A 12972-nucleotide genomic window follows, 5' to 3' on the forward strand; every position below is an offset into this window, starting at 1 on the left:
GCGGCGCCAACACCGCGGGTCACGTGACGCCAAGATGGCGGCGCCGCGGTAGCTGGCACCCCGACTGTGGCGTCCCCGGAGCCGCAACGGTTTCTGCTGTCTGGTTGGGAGGGCGGCAGTCGCTTGACTGAGACCGGCGACGGCTCGTAGTCCGACCCTAGGCACCCGTGCGGGGCTGAGCGGTTAGCGGCGCGGTGGAGGCCAGAGCAGTGCCGGTGACCTCGCTGCAGGTGCTTGGCGCCTGCGAGGTGGACCGACCACCTTCCGTGGGTTCCGGAGCCTGACAGACCTTGGGGTACCTCAGGCCGCCGAGGGCTCCGGAGGAGCGACATGTCTGGGGGAGTTTGTGTCCTCGAGTGTGCCGGGGCAGCCTAGGTTTCCTCGGCGCTCAGACGAGACCACCGGGACTTAGCTTCCTCCTCCAGAGGCCCGGCTTCCCCGCGTCGATTACTACCTTCTTTTCCAGCCCCTCTCCATGTTCTCCTCACACATCTGGAAATATGATCAGCGCCCCTGACGTGGTGGCCTTCACCAAAGAGGACGAGTACGAGGAGGAGCCTTACAATGAGCCGGCCCTGCCCGAGGAGTACTCGGTGCCGCTGTTCCCCTTCGCCAGCCAGGGAGCCAACCCGTGGTCCAAACTGTCCGGGGCCAAGTTCTCCCGGGACTTCATCCTCATTTCTGAGTTCTCCGAACAGGTGGGACCTCAACCCTTGCTGACTATCCCCAATGACACCAAAGTGTTTGGCACTTTTGATCTCAATTATTTTTCCCTGCGGATCATGTCTGTGGATTATCAGGCCTCTTTCGTGGGCCACCCCCCTGGCTCAGCCTATCCCAAGCTGAATTTTGTGGAGGACTCCAAGGTGGTGCTAGGAGACTCCAAGGAGGGAGCCTTTGCATACGTGCACCACCTTACCCTCTATGACCTGGAGGCCCGTGGCTTCGTGCGGCCCTTTTGCATGGCTTATATCTCGGCAGACCAGCACAAAATCATGCAGCAGTTCCAGGAGCTGTCGGCTGAATTTTCCAAAGCTTCTGAGTGCTTGAAGACAGGTAATAGGAAAGCATTTGCTGGAGAGCTTGAAAAAAAGCTGCGAGACTTGGATTACACCAGGACAGTGCTGCACACAGAGACTGAGATCCAGAAGAAAGCTAATGACAAAGGCTTTTATTCCTCTCAGGCGATTGAGAAAGCCAATGAACTGGCCAGTGTGGAGAAGTCCATCATTGAACATCAGGACCTGCTGAAGCAGATTCGTTCATACCCCTATCGGAAGTTGAAGGGGTCTGATTTGAGTGCTGGGGAGGCAGAGGGCTCCTCCAAGGATCAGGCTGGACAGGCATCTACTACCTCTGACCCTGACGAGTCTGTGGACACAGAAGTGTACGCTAGCAGACCAGACTACACTCCCAAACTCATCAAAGCAAAGTCCACCAAGTGTTTTGACAAGAAGCTGAAGACCTTGGAAGAGCTCTGCGACACTGAGTACTTCACCCAGACGCTGGCTCAGCTCAGCCACATTGAGCACATGTTCAGAGGAGACCTGTGCTACCTCTTGACCAGCCAGATCGACAGAGTCCTGCTACAGCAACAGCACATCACAAATTTCCTCTTTGAAGATTTTGTGGAGGTTGCCGACAGGGTGGTAGAGAAAGAAGGTAGTGGTGTACCCCTTGAGCCTAGTCAAGACAGGCCCCCTTCCAGGTCTCTGGAAGAATGTCTGATTCCCAAAGTGTTAATCAGTGTTGGTTCTTACAAATCAAGTGTGGAGTCTGTGCCGATCAAGATGGAGCAGGAACTTGGAAATGAGTACAAGGAAGTGGAGGTGGCAGAAGCGAGCAGTTTTGACCCCCAGGAGAACTTGGACTATCTGGATATGGACATGAAAGGGAGTATCAGCAGTGGTGAAAGCATTGAGGTCCTCGGAACTGAGAAGTCCACGTCTGTGCTTCCCAAGTCTGACAGCCAGGCTAGCCTCACAGCCCCACTGAGCCCCCAGGTGGTCCGGAGCAAGGCAGTTAGCCACAGGACCATCAGCGAGGACAGTATCGAAGTCCTCAGCACCTGCCCCTCTGAGGCTCTCATCCCTGAAGACTTTAAGGCCAGCTACCCAAGTGCCATTAATGAAGAGGAATCGTGTGCAGATGACAGTGAGGGAGCCATCCACTTCGAGGCAAGCACTAGCCCTCCTGGTCTGGGGGAGGCAGAGGAGGGCAGCTTAGAAAACACGCCACACGCCGACTCCTCTTGCTGTATTGGGAAGGAGACTGACAGTTTGCTTGTGCCACTTCCCACTTCAGCCCTCAAGCTCTCTGATGATGATAGCGTGGTGAGCATCCCCCCGCAACGCTACAGGCAGAAAGACCCAGGTTTCCATGTGGACTTTACAGTGGAAAACGTCAACCCTGCTTCCCGCGATAACAGTTCTGAAAGCTTTCCCCCTTATGAACTGGACCCTAGCTGCCCGCTGGCTAGCCGGGATGCCAGTAAGACCAGCCTGGACAACTATTCAGATTCTACCAGCTACGTTAGCAGTGTGGCCTCTACCAGCTCACATAGGACTCCTTCCTCTGCACATCCCACCGGCTTCTCTTCTGAGAGACACAAAAAGAGGGCTGGCCAGAATGCCTTAAAATTCATCCGCCAGTACCCCTTTGCCCACCCAGCCATCTACTCCCTGCTCAGCGGGAGGACACTTGTGGTCCTGGGAGAGGATGAGACCATCGTCAGAAAGCTTGTGACAGCACTGTCCATCTTTGTCCCCAACTATGGCCGCTATGCCAAGCCTGTGAAGCACTGGGTCTCCTCCCCTTTGCACATTACCGATTTTCAGAAGTGGAAGCTAATTGGCCTGCAGAGGTAACTGGGCACAGGGGATGGGGAAGGGCCCTGTCCAGTTAGAGATGAGGGAGACCTCAAATGCACATCTCTTTGTGTGACGTAGATCCAGATTCAGGGACCCGTGGCTTCTAGATGGTTTCCTTCACCAGCTCACTGTGTTAATGTACTTTTGGCAAATCATTCCCCTTCCCTGCCCTTTGACTTCAGTGTTTGACGGGCCTTTCTAAGTGATTTGCAACTCTGTTGTGTCAGAATTACTTGGAGAATTTTTAGTGTCACAGACTCCAGGCACCATTCCTAGAGACTGAATCAGTTAGGGTGGGGAAAGGCATGAACTTCTTCTGGGTACAGCACATTTTGAGAATAACTGGACTATAAGACTTCGAGTCCTTCCTGTCAGTGACTGAGAAACGATGTCCTCAGAGGTTGAGATGGGCGAAGTTCTTCCTGTTCTGTTTGCTCGAGGAGCTTGTCTGCATGAGGAAATGGAATAATCAGACCCTTCTTACCCTTTGAGTACTTTAGATTTCGTTTCCCTGGGCTGTGCACTTCTGCTTTAGGAGTTTCCTCTTTGCAAATACGACTTACTGAATTAAGTGTTGCTAAGGGGCATTCACAGACCTGTGGGGGGGGGGGGTTTGCTGATGGCAAGGTCGGTGATTTAAATCTACCAGTTGGCGCTGGTCTTGGAAACCCTATGTAGTTGGAATGGACTCAATAGCAGGGGATTTGTTTGTTTGTTTTTTTTTAGAAGGGGCTCTTAAAAAGGAGCCTGGGTGGCGCTGTGCGTTAGGCACTGGCCTACTAACCACGAGGTCGTTGATTCAATGTACCAGCTGCTCTGTGGGAGAAACATGAGGCTGCCGGCTTCTGTGCAGATTATGTCTCAGAAACACGAGGGAGCAGTTGTACGTGGCCCTATAGGGTCACTGTGAGGCGTGGTAGTGGCGAAGGGCTCTCCCTGGACATACGCTCTGCTGCCTTCAGTCACTGCCAGACAAGTCACGTTCCTTCTCAGAGCTCTGCGCTCCTTGTTGATAAAATCAATGTCCCTCTTGACTGCCTGTCTTTCCCGTGTTCTATACCTCAAACCAAACTCACTGCCATCAAATCGATTCTGACCCATAGTGACCCTATAGTACAGGGCAGAACTCAAACGGCCCCTGTGAGTTTCCGAGATTGTAACTTTATAGGAGTAGAAAGCCCTCTCTTTCTCCCTCGGAGCAACTGGTGGCTTAGAACTGCTGACTTCAGTTAGCAGCCCACTGCGCAACCACTACGCAACCAGGGGGTGTAGTGAAATTTTCCAGATGCAATTAGAAATTCTTTGAATTTTTCAGGAGTAATGAGATAATCATTCCCTGTTAGGGAAGTCCCGCAGAGCTTTCTCTAGCCCTTGTTGTGCTAGGTTTTACCCTGGGGTAGTCCTGAGGGAGCAGAGAGGGTACGTTCCGATCCTGCCTCTTAACGACAGTTCGTTCATGGGGTGGGCTTGGGTTTCAGCTTTCTAGGCCTTAGTTTCCTCCTTAGGAAGTAAGCGGCTTGGATCAGAGTGATCATTTGCCAAATATTTACGGAGGTGTGCTGAGTGCCAGGCCCTGTGCCCAGTGCAAGAATGACAAGGTGAGTCGGTCATGGCAACAAGGTGGTAGGAGGAGCACGGTCTTCGGAGTCAGCCCGATCCCAGCCACAGCTGTGTCATGGCTGTGGAACGTGGAGTTGGGCAACTCTCGGGAGGAGGGTTCCGCAGCTGCAGCTGGAGCTAATAAGACCTACCCCGTGATTAAGTCTGTCCAAGGGCCTCTCGCGTTTGATCCCAACTAACTAGTGGGATTTCTCACCAGCCAGACTAAAGAGCAGCCCAGAAAACAGACTCTTTAAACAATGACACTCCCCACCAAAAAAACTGAGACTAACTTGAGATCTTTTCAAAGAATGCCAAATTGGGGAGTAATTGTTTCTCCTGTCAAACTCTCCTTTCAAACCCGAGTGTGCACCAATGTTAGTAACTGGGGATGGCATGGGGGTGACGGGGCAGCGGTCCCTGGGGAACATGTCACTAAGGATCAGCTGAGAGGCCCAGAGGAGTGGAAAGTGCCCTTTGATACAGGTCCCCTGCCAGAGAACTGGGGGAAGGTGAGCAATGGAGGTCACTATAAGATTTATGTCCTTGGCAGTATGGCAGACTTGGGAGGTGGGGCGAGTGCCAGCCCTGGGCTGCTCCTGGGCTACTGTGCAAATGTCAGTCAAGTCACTTATTCCCACATTCGCCAGAGTTTGTAAATGGCTCTGAGAGTGGAGCTGACAGACAGTACGCACTGCCTGGAGGTGAGAGGGCTCAGGTGCATGGTGCAGAAGAAGGTGCCAAGTCATACAGTTGCTGCCAGCACAGAGCTGTGGCCACCTTCAGGCATCCCATTAGGGTCTGCACTGCTGTGACCCCAGTCAGCCTCTGCATTCTTCGTCTCCCACCTCTGGGACCCTGAGCTGGCTCTTGCCTGAGTCTGGAGGACTTTCTGCTTTCTCCATTCCACCTTGGCCATGTTTCCATCCCGTCGGAACCCTGCGGGCAGGTCTCCTCCCAACCAAACATCTCGTTTAGGACAAGAATTCCAGGCTTGTTTTCATTCCATTCACAGGCGATTAATACTTGTGAGGTATATGAAAAGATAACAAAACTCAAAAGTGGAAAAATGTTGGCCCCAAGTTACTGTCAGATTAAAAAAAAAAAGAACCTTAGTTTTAATATAAGCCCCAGATTTCAGAGGTGTGTTATACAGTCTGATCATCTGACTTTCTCAGACTCTGTAGCAGTGGTTCTCAACCTTCCTAATGTTGTGACCCTTTCATACAGGTCCTCATGTGGTGGTGACCTCCCAACCATAAAATTATTTTTGTTGCTACTTCATCACTGTCATTTTGCTATTATGAATCGGGCAACCCCTGTGAAAGGGTCGTTTGACCCCCAAAGGGCTCACAACTCACAGGTTGCAAACTGCTGCTCTAGAGTCATGCCAGCCTTGGGAAAACTGGTCCAGAGGAGGCAGTTTACGAAGCAGCGTAGTAAGGCTGACCACTTAGACTTTCTTCATGGGCAGTGGGGGCATCCGACCCAGGCAGACCTGACGCTAGCTTTGAGAAGTACCCTGGTAAGTGTCAGGCTGTAAGTAATAGCAATGATAACCGGGGCTAGCACGTAGCTCCTAGTGAGAGCCAGGAAGTACAGCTTGAAAGCTCCTTAGAACAGCAGTTCTCAAGCTGTGGGTTGCGACCCCTTTGGGGGTCGAACAACCTTTTCACAAGGGTTGCCTGATTCCTAACAGTAGCAAAATGACTGATGAAGTAGCAAGAAAAATAATTTTATGGTTGGGGGGGGGGTCACCACAACATGAGGAACTGTACTAAAAGGTCGTGGCAGTAGGAAGGTTGAAAACCACTGCCTTAGAGGCAAGGATGGCGAGACTTCGTCTCACATACTTGGCACATGTTACCAGCAGAGATCAGTCCTTGGAAAGGACATCATGCTTGCTAAAGTAGAGGAACAGCAAAAAAGAGGAAGGCCTTTGACAAGGTGGTTAACACTAGCTGCAGCAATGGGCTCAAACATGAGGGCAATGGTGAGGATGGCGCAGGACTGGGCAGTGTTTCGTTCTGTTGCGCATCGGGTTACTGTGGGTCCGAACAGACTCGGCACCTGACAACAAGGGCCCAGGCACCACTGTGAGTACAACTCATTCAATCCCCTTAGCAACCTCATATGGTGTAGGTACTGTTAGCATCCATCCTGTAGATGAGTCTCTAAGAGGCTCGCAATGTTGCCAAAGTCACACAGCAAAGAAGAGGCTTGCGCATAGGCGACATTTATTCCAGGGTGCAGGATGCAGGAAGGCTAGGAAAAGTTCTCAGTGACCAACTGGAGTAAAGGAAGCACAAAGGGTGATTCTAGGCAGGGTAAACAGCTCTGTGGTTTGAGACCCTACAGAAAGTGCAGCCCATGTAGGGAGCCCATGAATGAGGCCTCAGACGTGGCCAGGAGTCAGTCCAGGAAGCGCGTGCGGGCTCTGCTTAAATGTTTGGAGCTATCTGAAGAGCACGGTAATCGGATTTGTCTTCCAGAAAGTCAGCAAGTGCTGGTGGGTAGAGTTGGCTCTGCCTCTGTCCCCCTGCCCTTCACTTCCTGCTGACCTGTGCTTGTCTGTTTCAGAGTGGCCTCCCCTGCCAGTGCTGGTACCCTGCAGGCCCTGAGCCGCTATAGTCGCTACACGAGCATCTTGGATCTGGACAACAAGACCCTGCGCTGCCCCCTGTACAGAGGTACCCTTGTGCCCCGGCTGGCTGACCATCGCACCCAGATCAAGCGGGGTAGCACCTACTACATGCATGTCCAGAGCATGCTCACCCAGCTCTGCTCCAAGGCCTTCCTCTACACCTTTTGCCACCACCTGCATCTGCCTGCCCAGGACCGGGAGACACAGGAACTGGTGGCCAGTCGCCAGATGAGCTTCCTAAAGCTGAATCTGGGCCTGGTGAATGAGGATGTCAAGGTGGTTCAGTACTTAGCTGAGCTGCTGAAGCTGCAGTACATACAGGAGTCTCCGGGGAGTGGCCACCCCATGCTCAGGTTTGACTATGTCCCCAGCTTTTTGTATAAAATCTGAGATTGGTCCCAGCCTTGTGACCAAGACCTGTGACTCAGGGCGGAGAGGTTGGCCTGACCAAGAAGTTACCTGAGCTTGATTGCTGATAGACTTCTGGTGGCATGAGCGGGAAGGAAATCAAGTGGACCACTGTGACTCATTCTGGGAAGCTGGAAGGATGTCCAAGGGCAGAGAGGAGAGCCTGGTTCTCTCGGAAGGTGTCTGGAAAGGCAGTAGCAGCTACAAGATTGGGGGTGGCTCTTGGCTTCCTGAGAACTGATACCAGGGAAGAAGAGTCAGCAATCCCTCAGGTGGGTGGGCAAGGGATGGGAGACCAGAGCCTTGATGGAGAAGCTCCGTCATGGTCAGCACCTGCTGACACAGGGGTGTCAGAATGAGCAGGGGAGGTCGGAACCACAGAACACACGGCCTCATTCACACCCAGCTGGAACGCCTGAACAAGTGAGGATGGGTGAGCTTGCCCCCAGCTGCATTGTCTGTGGGCTTCCTCCCTCAGAGAGATGCCGGTAAACTGGTTGGCAAACACGATGGCAGGGGCTGAGCTGCTGGGTCCTGATGGAAGAGGCAGTGCTCTGAGAGGCAAAGCACCCAGGGGCCAGGCAGCACAGGGGTGCCTGCAGCTGTCCCCGCTGTCCTTTCATCCTGGTGTGCTGCACCCACCAGTCTTTTCCGCCACAGGGAGCTGTCGCTTTCCTTTCAGAAAAGGTCTGCAGAAATATTCAAAATCAGCCCCCGACCCCCACCCCGGCCACCCCTCCCCTCACGCACACTCCAGTCCGTTCATCTTGCAACCACAGTACTACCTCGCACGGGGTCTGACAGCATTTTGCCCCCCTGGCTAATGGGGTGTTAGTCCACCCAGCAGTGATGGTGGGAGAGATTTCCTGTAGAAGCCAGGCTCCCTTCTCTGCCGCCACTGCCCTTCCCCACCTAGTCCCATCTTCACAGAAGGCATTTTGCCACTGATAAAAGCCCACCCACTCTTCCCGCTCACCCACCTTGGCCATGACCTGCAGCCCTCCCTCCTCCCAGTGGCTCCTTGCAGGATCAACACCATGCCTGTCAAGGGAGGGGTTCCTATAACTGCGGTTTTAGAGCATTTTTTAAAAACGGGGCTTTTCCGTAATTGGGGGAAACTAAAGGCCTTACTGCTGCTTCTTAGTTTGTTCCATGAAAAAGGTGATGGCTGGGCCTGAATCGGCTGCAGTGGCTGTTCCTGGCCACGTGGACATGTGCATTTACGGAGCACTGCCTGCAGTGTCACTTGGTTCCTGCTGTTGACGCTGGCCTACCTCTGAGGTCACCGAGGGATGCTGTACCTAGCCAGGGCCTGCTTGCCACCCTCGGTCCCACAGTGTCTGCACAGAAGCACTGTGGGTGTCCAGCCAGCAGCCCCTCCTCCCTCCCAGGGCGGTGGCTCTGAAGGAGGCTGCCACCCAGACCCTCACACTGCATCACTTCCTTTGTACCCATTCCCCTGTGTTTTCCCAGCCGGGTGGCCGCCATGTCTCGCTGTGAAGTGTCCGCTGTTTGCGGCCAGCTCTGCCGTCTCCTTCCCTTGTCACCATGCTCCCTCCCTGGTAGTTAAGTGCTGCTTCATTTCCTAACTGGGTAGTGAACAGCTGTCTTAGGCAGCTGGGGGCATGGCAGTGCACTGTTTTATTTTGAAGGTCTGGAGTCCGAGCGACAGGAACCTGACCACTGGCATTCCCACCGCTGTTTTGTCCCCAAGCCTGCAGCAACGTGGACGCCTGCACTCAGCGGCTACTCACTGAGAAACGCACAGGCATCGAATCCGCGTCTGGCCGATGCTGAAGTGAAGCCGTGCCCTGCAGTGATCTCTGCGGACAACTGCTTTGAAGGCCGTTAGCCCAGAGACCTGAGGCTAATTCACAAGGTTGACAGCACTCAGTCAAAACCAGTCAGGGTGAACAGAGTTGCTTTCCTGTGCACAGAGGGGCAAAGCGCATGAGTTGTATCTCACCTGAGTTGTTCTTATCACTGAACACTGAACAGTAGCTGATCTGCAGGATTTCGCGTTGGTTAAAAAAGTACCTTTTGGGTGTGGCAGTTTCAAAGAACGGCTGGATGCCAGAGACCTAGTTCATAAAGGGGTGCTGATCCAAGGCCTGGTTCAGGCAGAGGCGTTCAAAGCCTCGCAGCTCTGCTTCCCCCCAGCCCGGCGCCACTCAGATGACTAGGAAAGTTGTGCATATAAAACTCAGCAGTGGGGAGACCTATGCAATGGGGCTGATCTTTCCCAGAATTTCCACTGGTGGTTTTTCCTTTAGTAATAGGTTAATAAGTCATAATAAAGCATCTAAAAAAACGTTTCAGAAAATAAACAACAGTGCCTGCCACTCATGACTTCTTGAGTCACTGCTATCATGTTCAAGGCCAGGCACTGAAGCCCTGTGCTTGTCTGAGGGTTATTTCAACTTCACTTAGAAGCCGTTCCCCGCCTCCTGCCCACCCTCTTCGACGAGTTGTCCATGGGAAGAGGAGACCGATCAACTAGCAAGGAGGCCCTCATGGTTTTAGAAGCTCCATTATCGCCATCGAACCTGTGTGATAGGTAACCCTAGCCTGAGCTCCTGTCTCACACCTATTTTCCTGGAAGCCTCTGCTCCCATGGTGGAGATGGGGGATTTTAGAAGTTGAGACCTTTCTGTAACCTAGGATGCGGGTGGCAGCACAGAGGGGATGGCCCACTGTAGCTCACCTGCCACCCCTACCCTTCCTGGCATTTGTTTCAGACCAGTGGCTTTGCCCAAAGCGTTGCTGGTTCAATCCCTGTCTTCTGTCCAAGCCCAAGAGGCTCAGGGATGTGCCTTCCCAGCCACTGTTGGGACTGCTGTGGCTTCCACAGTGTGGCTCAAGGCAGAAAACTCTGCTCGCTGGACATCTTGTATGTAGACTGCCCACGTTCCCCAGGCCCAGTGCGGCATGCCCAGCTAGCCTCTCGCGGCGCTGTCTGCAAGGCAAATGGCTCAGCTTCAGAGAATGGAGAATTCATGGTGGGTGTGCCTAGCCTTCGTCTGGAGCAACCTGATAGGTCCTCCCTCAAGGACACCAGCCAAATGGTCTGCCGCCTCCTCCCAATTGTAATATAAAGGGACCAAATCTGAGGGCTCTTCTGGGCCCTCCCTTTTGAGCTCACCTGCCACCCCTACCCTTCCTGGCTTTATCAGGTTGGATGAAGCCACAGGAAGGCAGACAAGTGGGAAGTGTTGGAACTGGGCAGCAAGCCCACCTGGAGGCATGGGCTCTGGCCATGTGCCCACTATGAAGGGCATGCACTCTGCCCTGTGCAGTAGGGGCTCCTGGCCACATGCCCTCAGCTGGGGCCTAGTCAAGACCCTCAATGGTGATGTTCTGGCAGCATAACAGTGCCTACTTCGCAGGCTGAGATCTGGAGCCTGGGACATCCTGGTGACTGCAGCATCTGCCCTGCCCTGCCCCCACCAGAGTGAGAACCACCCACCATCGGCTGGGTCTTGCTGCAAGGTGACTCTGGGGAGGCAGGGCTCAAGGGCAGGCCTCTGACCCACATGGGTAGACATGCAGGCTGAATGGAGGCAATGCTAACTTAAGGTCACGGTGAAAAACAGTCTGGGATGAAGTCGTGTCTTGTGACTTTTTTAGAAAGCGATCTTATCACTGCACTGCATGTTTCTGTCCTGTTGTGACTGCCTCACCATGCCAGCGGCAGCAAGTTCTCACAAAGTGGCCCGTGGGAATTGTTCACCTGAAGTGTGGTTCCATTTTGTAGGTATCGCTGGACAAAAGTTTAACCAGAGTAAATGCCAAATAGTATAAGAACTGTACTTTTGGAAAAATTAATTTATTTGAGTTCAGCTATTTTTGAAATATAAAAAACTGGTTGTATTTTTTAAAGCTATCATTCCTGTAGACATTCAGTGATTAAAAACTTATGGCCACCCATGTTTTGACCTCAGTTTTGTGAGAGATCACGTTTCCATGGGAAGGCGAGGAGGCGATGGTTGGTTTCCTGACTGACCACAGGAGGGAGCTAGCTCTCACTGCTGCTAAGATGCCTGCCTGGGGTGGGAGAGGATGCTCCTGAGGTACTTGGCCACTCTGCTCCCAGGCCTTGTTGGATGTGGAGGGCGAAGATCACGGGCTGTTGTCGCACCGCCTTTGGGGGTGCACCTTGCATGGCTTGTCTAACTTAGGGCTCTGGTTCAGAGTGTGCACAGCACAGAACTCCCTTCTTTTGTTAGAGGGCTCCAGGTCTTGCTTTCCTTTGGTAACCCTGTCAGGGGACCAGAACAGTGAGAATGGGCAGCTCTGACCAGCTTGCCTCCTTGGCTAGTGTGATCTGCCACAGCAAGTCCAGGGAAAGCCCAGTAACTGGCAGAAGGGTGAGTCTGAAAGCTTTGCCTGACACCTATGTCCATGCAAGTCCAAGGGAATGAAGGCCAAGTGGCTTCACAGTATTTCCTGTGTTCCAGGACTAAGGGGGGGGGGGTATAGCTGTGTGAGATTGCCATCTAAATTTAAGCCCCTTAATAACATGCCCCAGAATTAGTGTCCCAGAATAGTTGTTACACCCACCCTGATTTGTGAAGAAGCTACCTGAAGAGGTCTCAGAAGCGAGCCCGCTCCAAGGATACAGACTAGCAAGGTTCCTGCTGGGGCAGTTCTCTGGCTCCTTGGTGCCCACCCTCCCGGCTCTGCTGCACTCGGGGTGGGTGACCCGGAGCCCGCAGCCCCTTTAGGAGTCAGGCAGGCCGGGCAGAGGGAAAAGGGCAGCAAAGCTCTCCACGTCCTTCCGGAGGGCACTGATGGCTCGCTGGTGCTGCTCGTCGCCCGCCAGCTTCTCCCGGAATTCCTTCAGGGTGGCTTTGGCGCCCACAGCTTTCTGAATCTGCAGCGTCAGCTCTATTCCTGTATTGGAGAGACACAAAGGCACCTGGGCTGGCAGCTGTGCTTCCCTGCGGCCACAGCCCGGGGGGCAGAAGACTAGCACCGTGCTTGGACGCAGGAAAGGGGAGATCAGGCCCGAGTCCCGAGCACAGTTGTCAGTGTCCTCTAGGCATGAGTGAATGTTGACCTCAGCAAAGATTTTTGGAGACACACCTCCTTGGGCAGACACCAGAACCAACGGGAAGGCCCTCAGAGTGCTTTGCTGAAATGATTGTCCTTCCGTGGCTGCTGCTGGGCACTCCCCCCACCCCCCTGCTTGGTGCCCCTTACCTCTGTGGATAAAGTGGGCGACTTGCCGGAATTCTTCTTCCAGGAGTCCTCGGGACGTCAGTGCCGGGGTGCCCAGTCTCAGTCCACTGGGCCGGAGGGCGCTTTTGTCCCCTTTCAAGATAAATGGGGGCTGTCCTTAATCCCCATCGGACTTGCTACCAAGCATGTACAACTGGCCCTGGGGTACAGGCTGGGTCTAGCAAGAGAGTACCACAGACTCAGACTAGGGGCCGAGCTCAGCAATAGAAA

At 53.5% G+C, this 12972-nt stretch overlaps 2 protein-coding genes across 3 annotated transcripts in view; one reads left to right on the forward strand and one right to left on the reverse strand.

The window, feature by feature from the left end:
* The first annotated feature begins 26 nt into the window (after positions 1-26).
* SMCR8 (SMCR8-C9orf72 complex subunit) lies at positions 27-11458 on the forward strand. 2 transcript variants are annotated; one of them, XM_075560979.1, is made up of 3 exons: positions 27-2863; positions 7050-7466; positions 9174-11458. In XM_075560979.1, exons 1-3 carry the CDS (start codon positions 501-503, stop codon positions 9199-9201), a joined length of 2808 nt encoding a protein of 935 aa, XP_075417094.1. In that variant the 5' UTR covers positions 27-500; the 3' UTR covers positions 9202-11458. The 2 variants fall into 2 exon arrangements, with proteins under 2 accessions (XP_075417094.1, XP_075417093.1); XM_075560978.1 differs by having other exon boundaries at positions 7050-11458.
* The window catches only part of SHMT1 (serine hydroxymethyltransferase 1), a 29181-nt gene continuing 27553 nt past the window's right edge, over positions 11345-12972 (reverse strand). The window contains exons 11-12 of the mRNA XM_075560980.1: positions 12724-12834; positions 11345-12414 (exon numbers count right to left, since the gene is read on the reverse strand). Coding sequence (XP_075417095.1) covers positions 12242-12414; positions 12724-12834 — 284 coding nt within the window. The 3' untranslated portion in view covers positions 11345-12241. The remainder of the gene's footprint in view (positions 12415-12723; positions 12835-12972) is intronic.

Source organism: Tenrec ecaudatus, chromosome 10 (assembly GCF_050624435.1).
Source record: "Tenrec ecaudatus isolate mTenEca1 chromosome 10, mTenEca1.hap1, whole genome shotgun sequence".
Classification (NCBI taxonomy): Eukaryota; Metazoa; Chordata; class Mammalia; order Afrosoricida; family Tenrecidae; genus Tenrec; species Tenrec ecaudatus.

Excerpts from the sequence above, each read along its gene's own strand:
- SMCR8 (XM_075560978.1), top strand. The coding sequence starts at position 501 with ATGATCAGCGCCCCTGACGTGGTGGCCTTCACCAAAGAGGACGAGTAC. Across the intron at positions 2,864-7,049 it reads AAGCTAATTGGCCTGCAGAG|AGTGGCCTCCCCTGCCAGTG; the intron begins GTAACTGGGCAC and ends TGTCTGTTTCAG.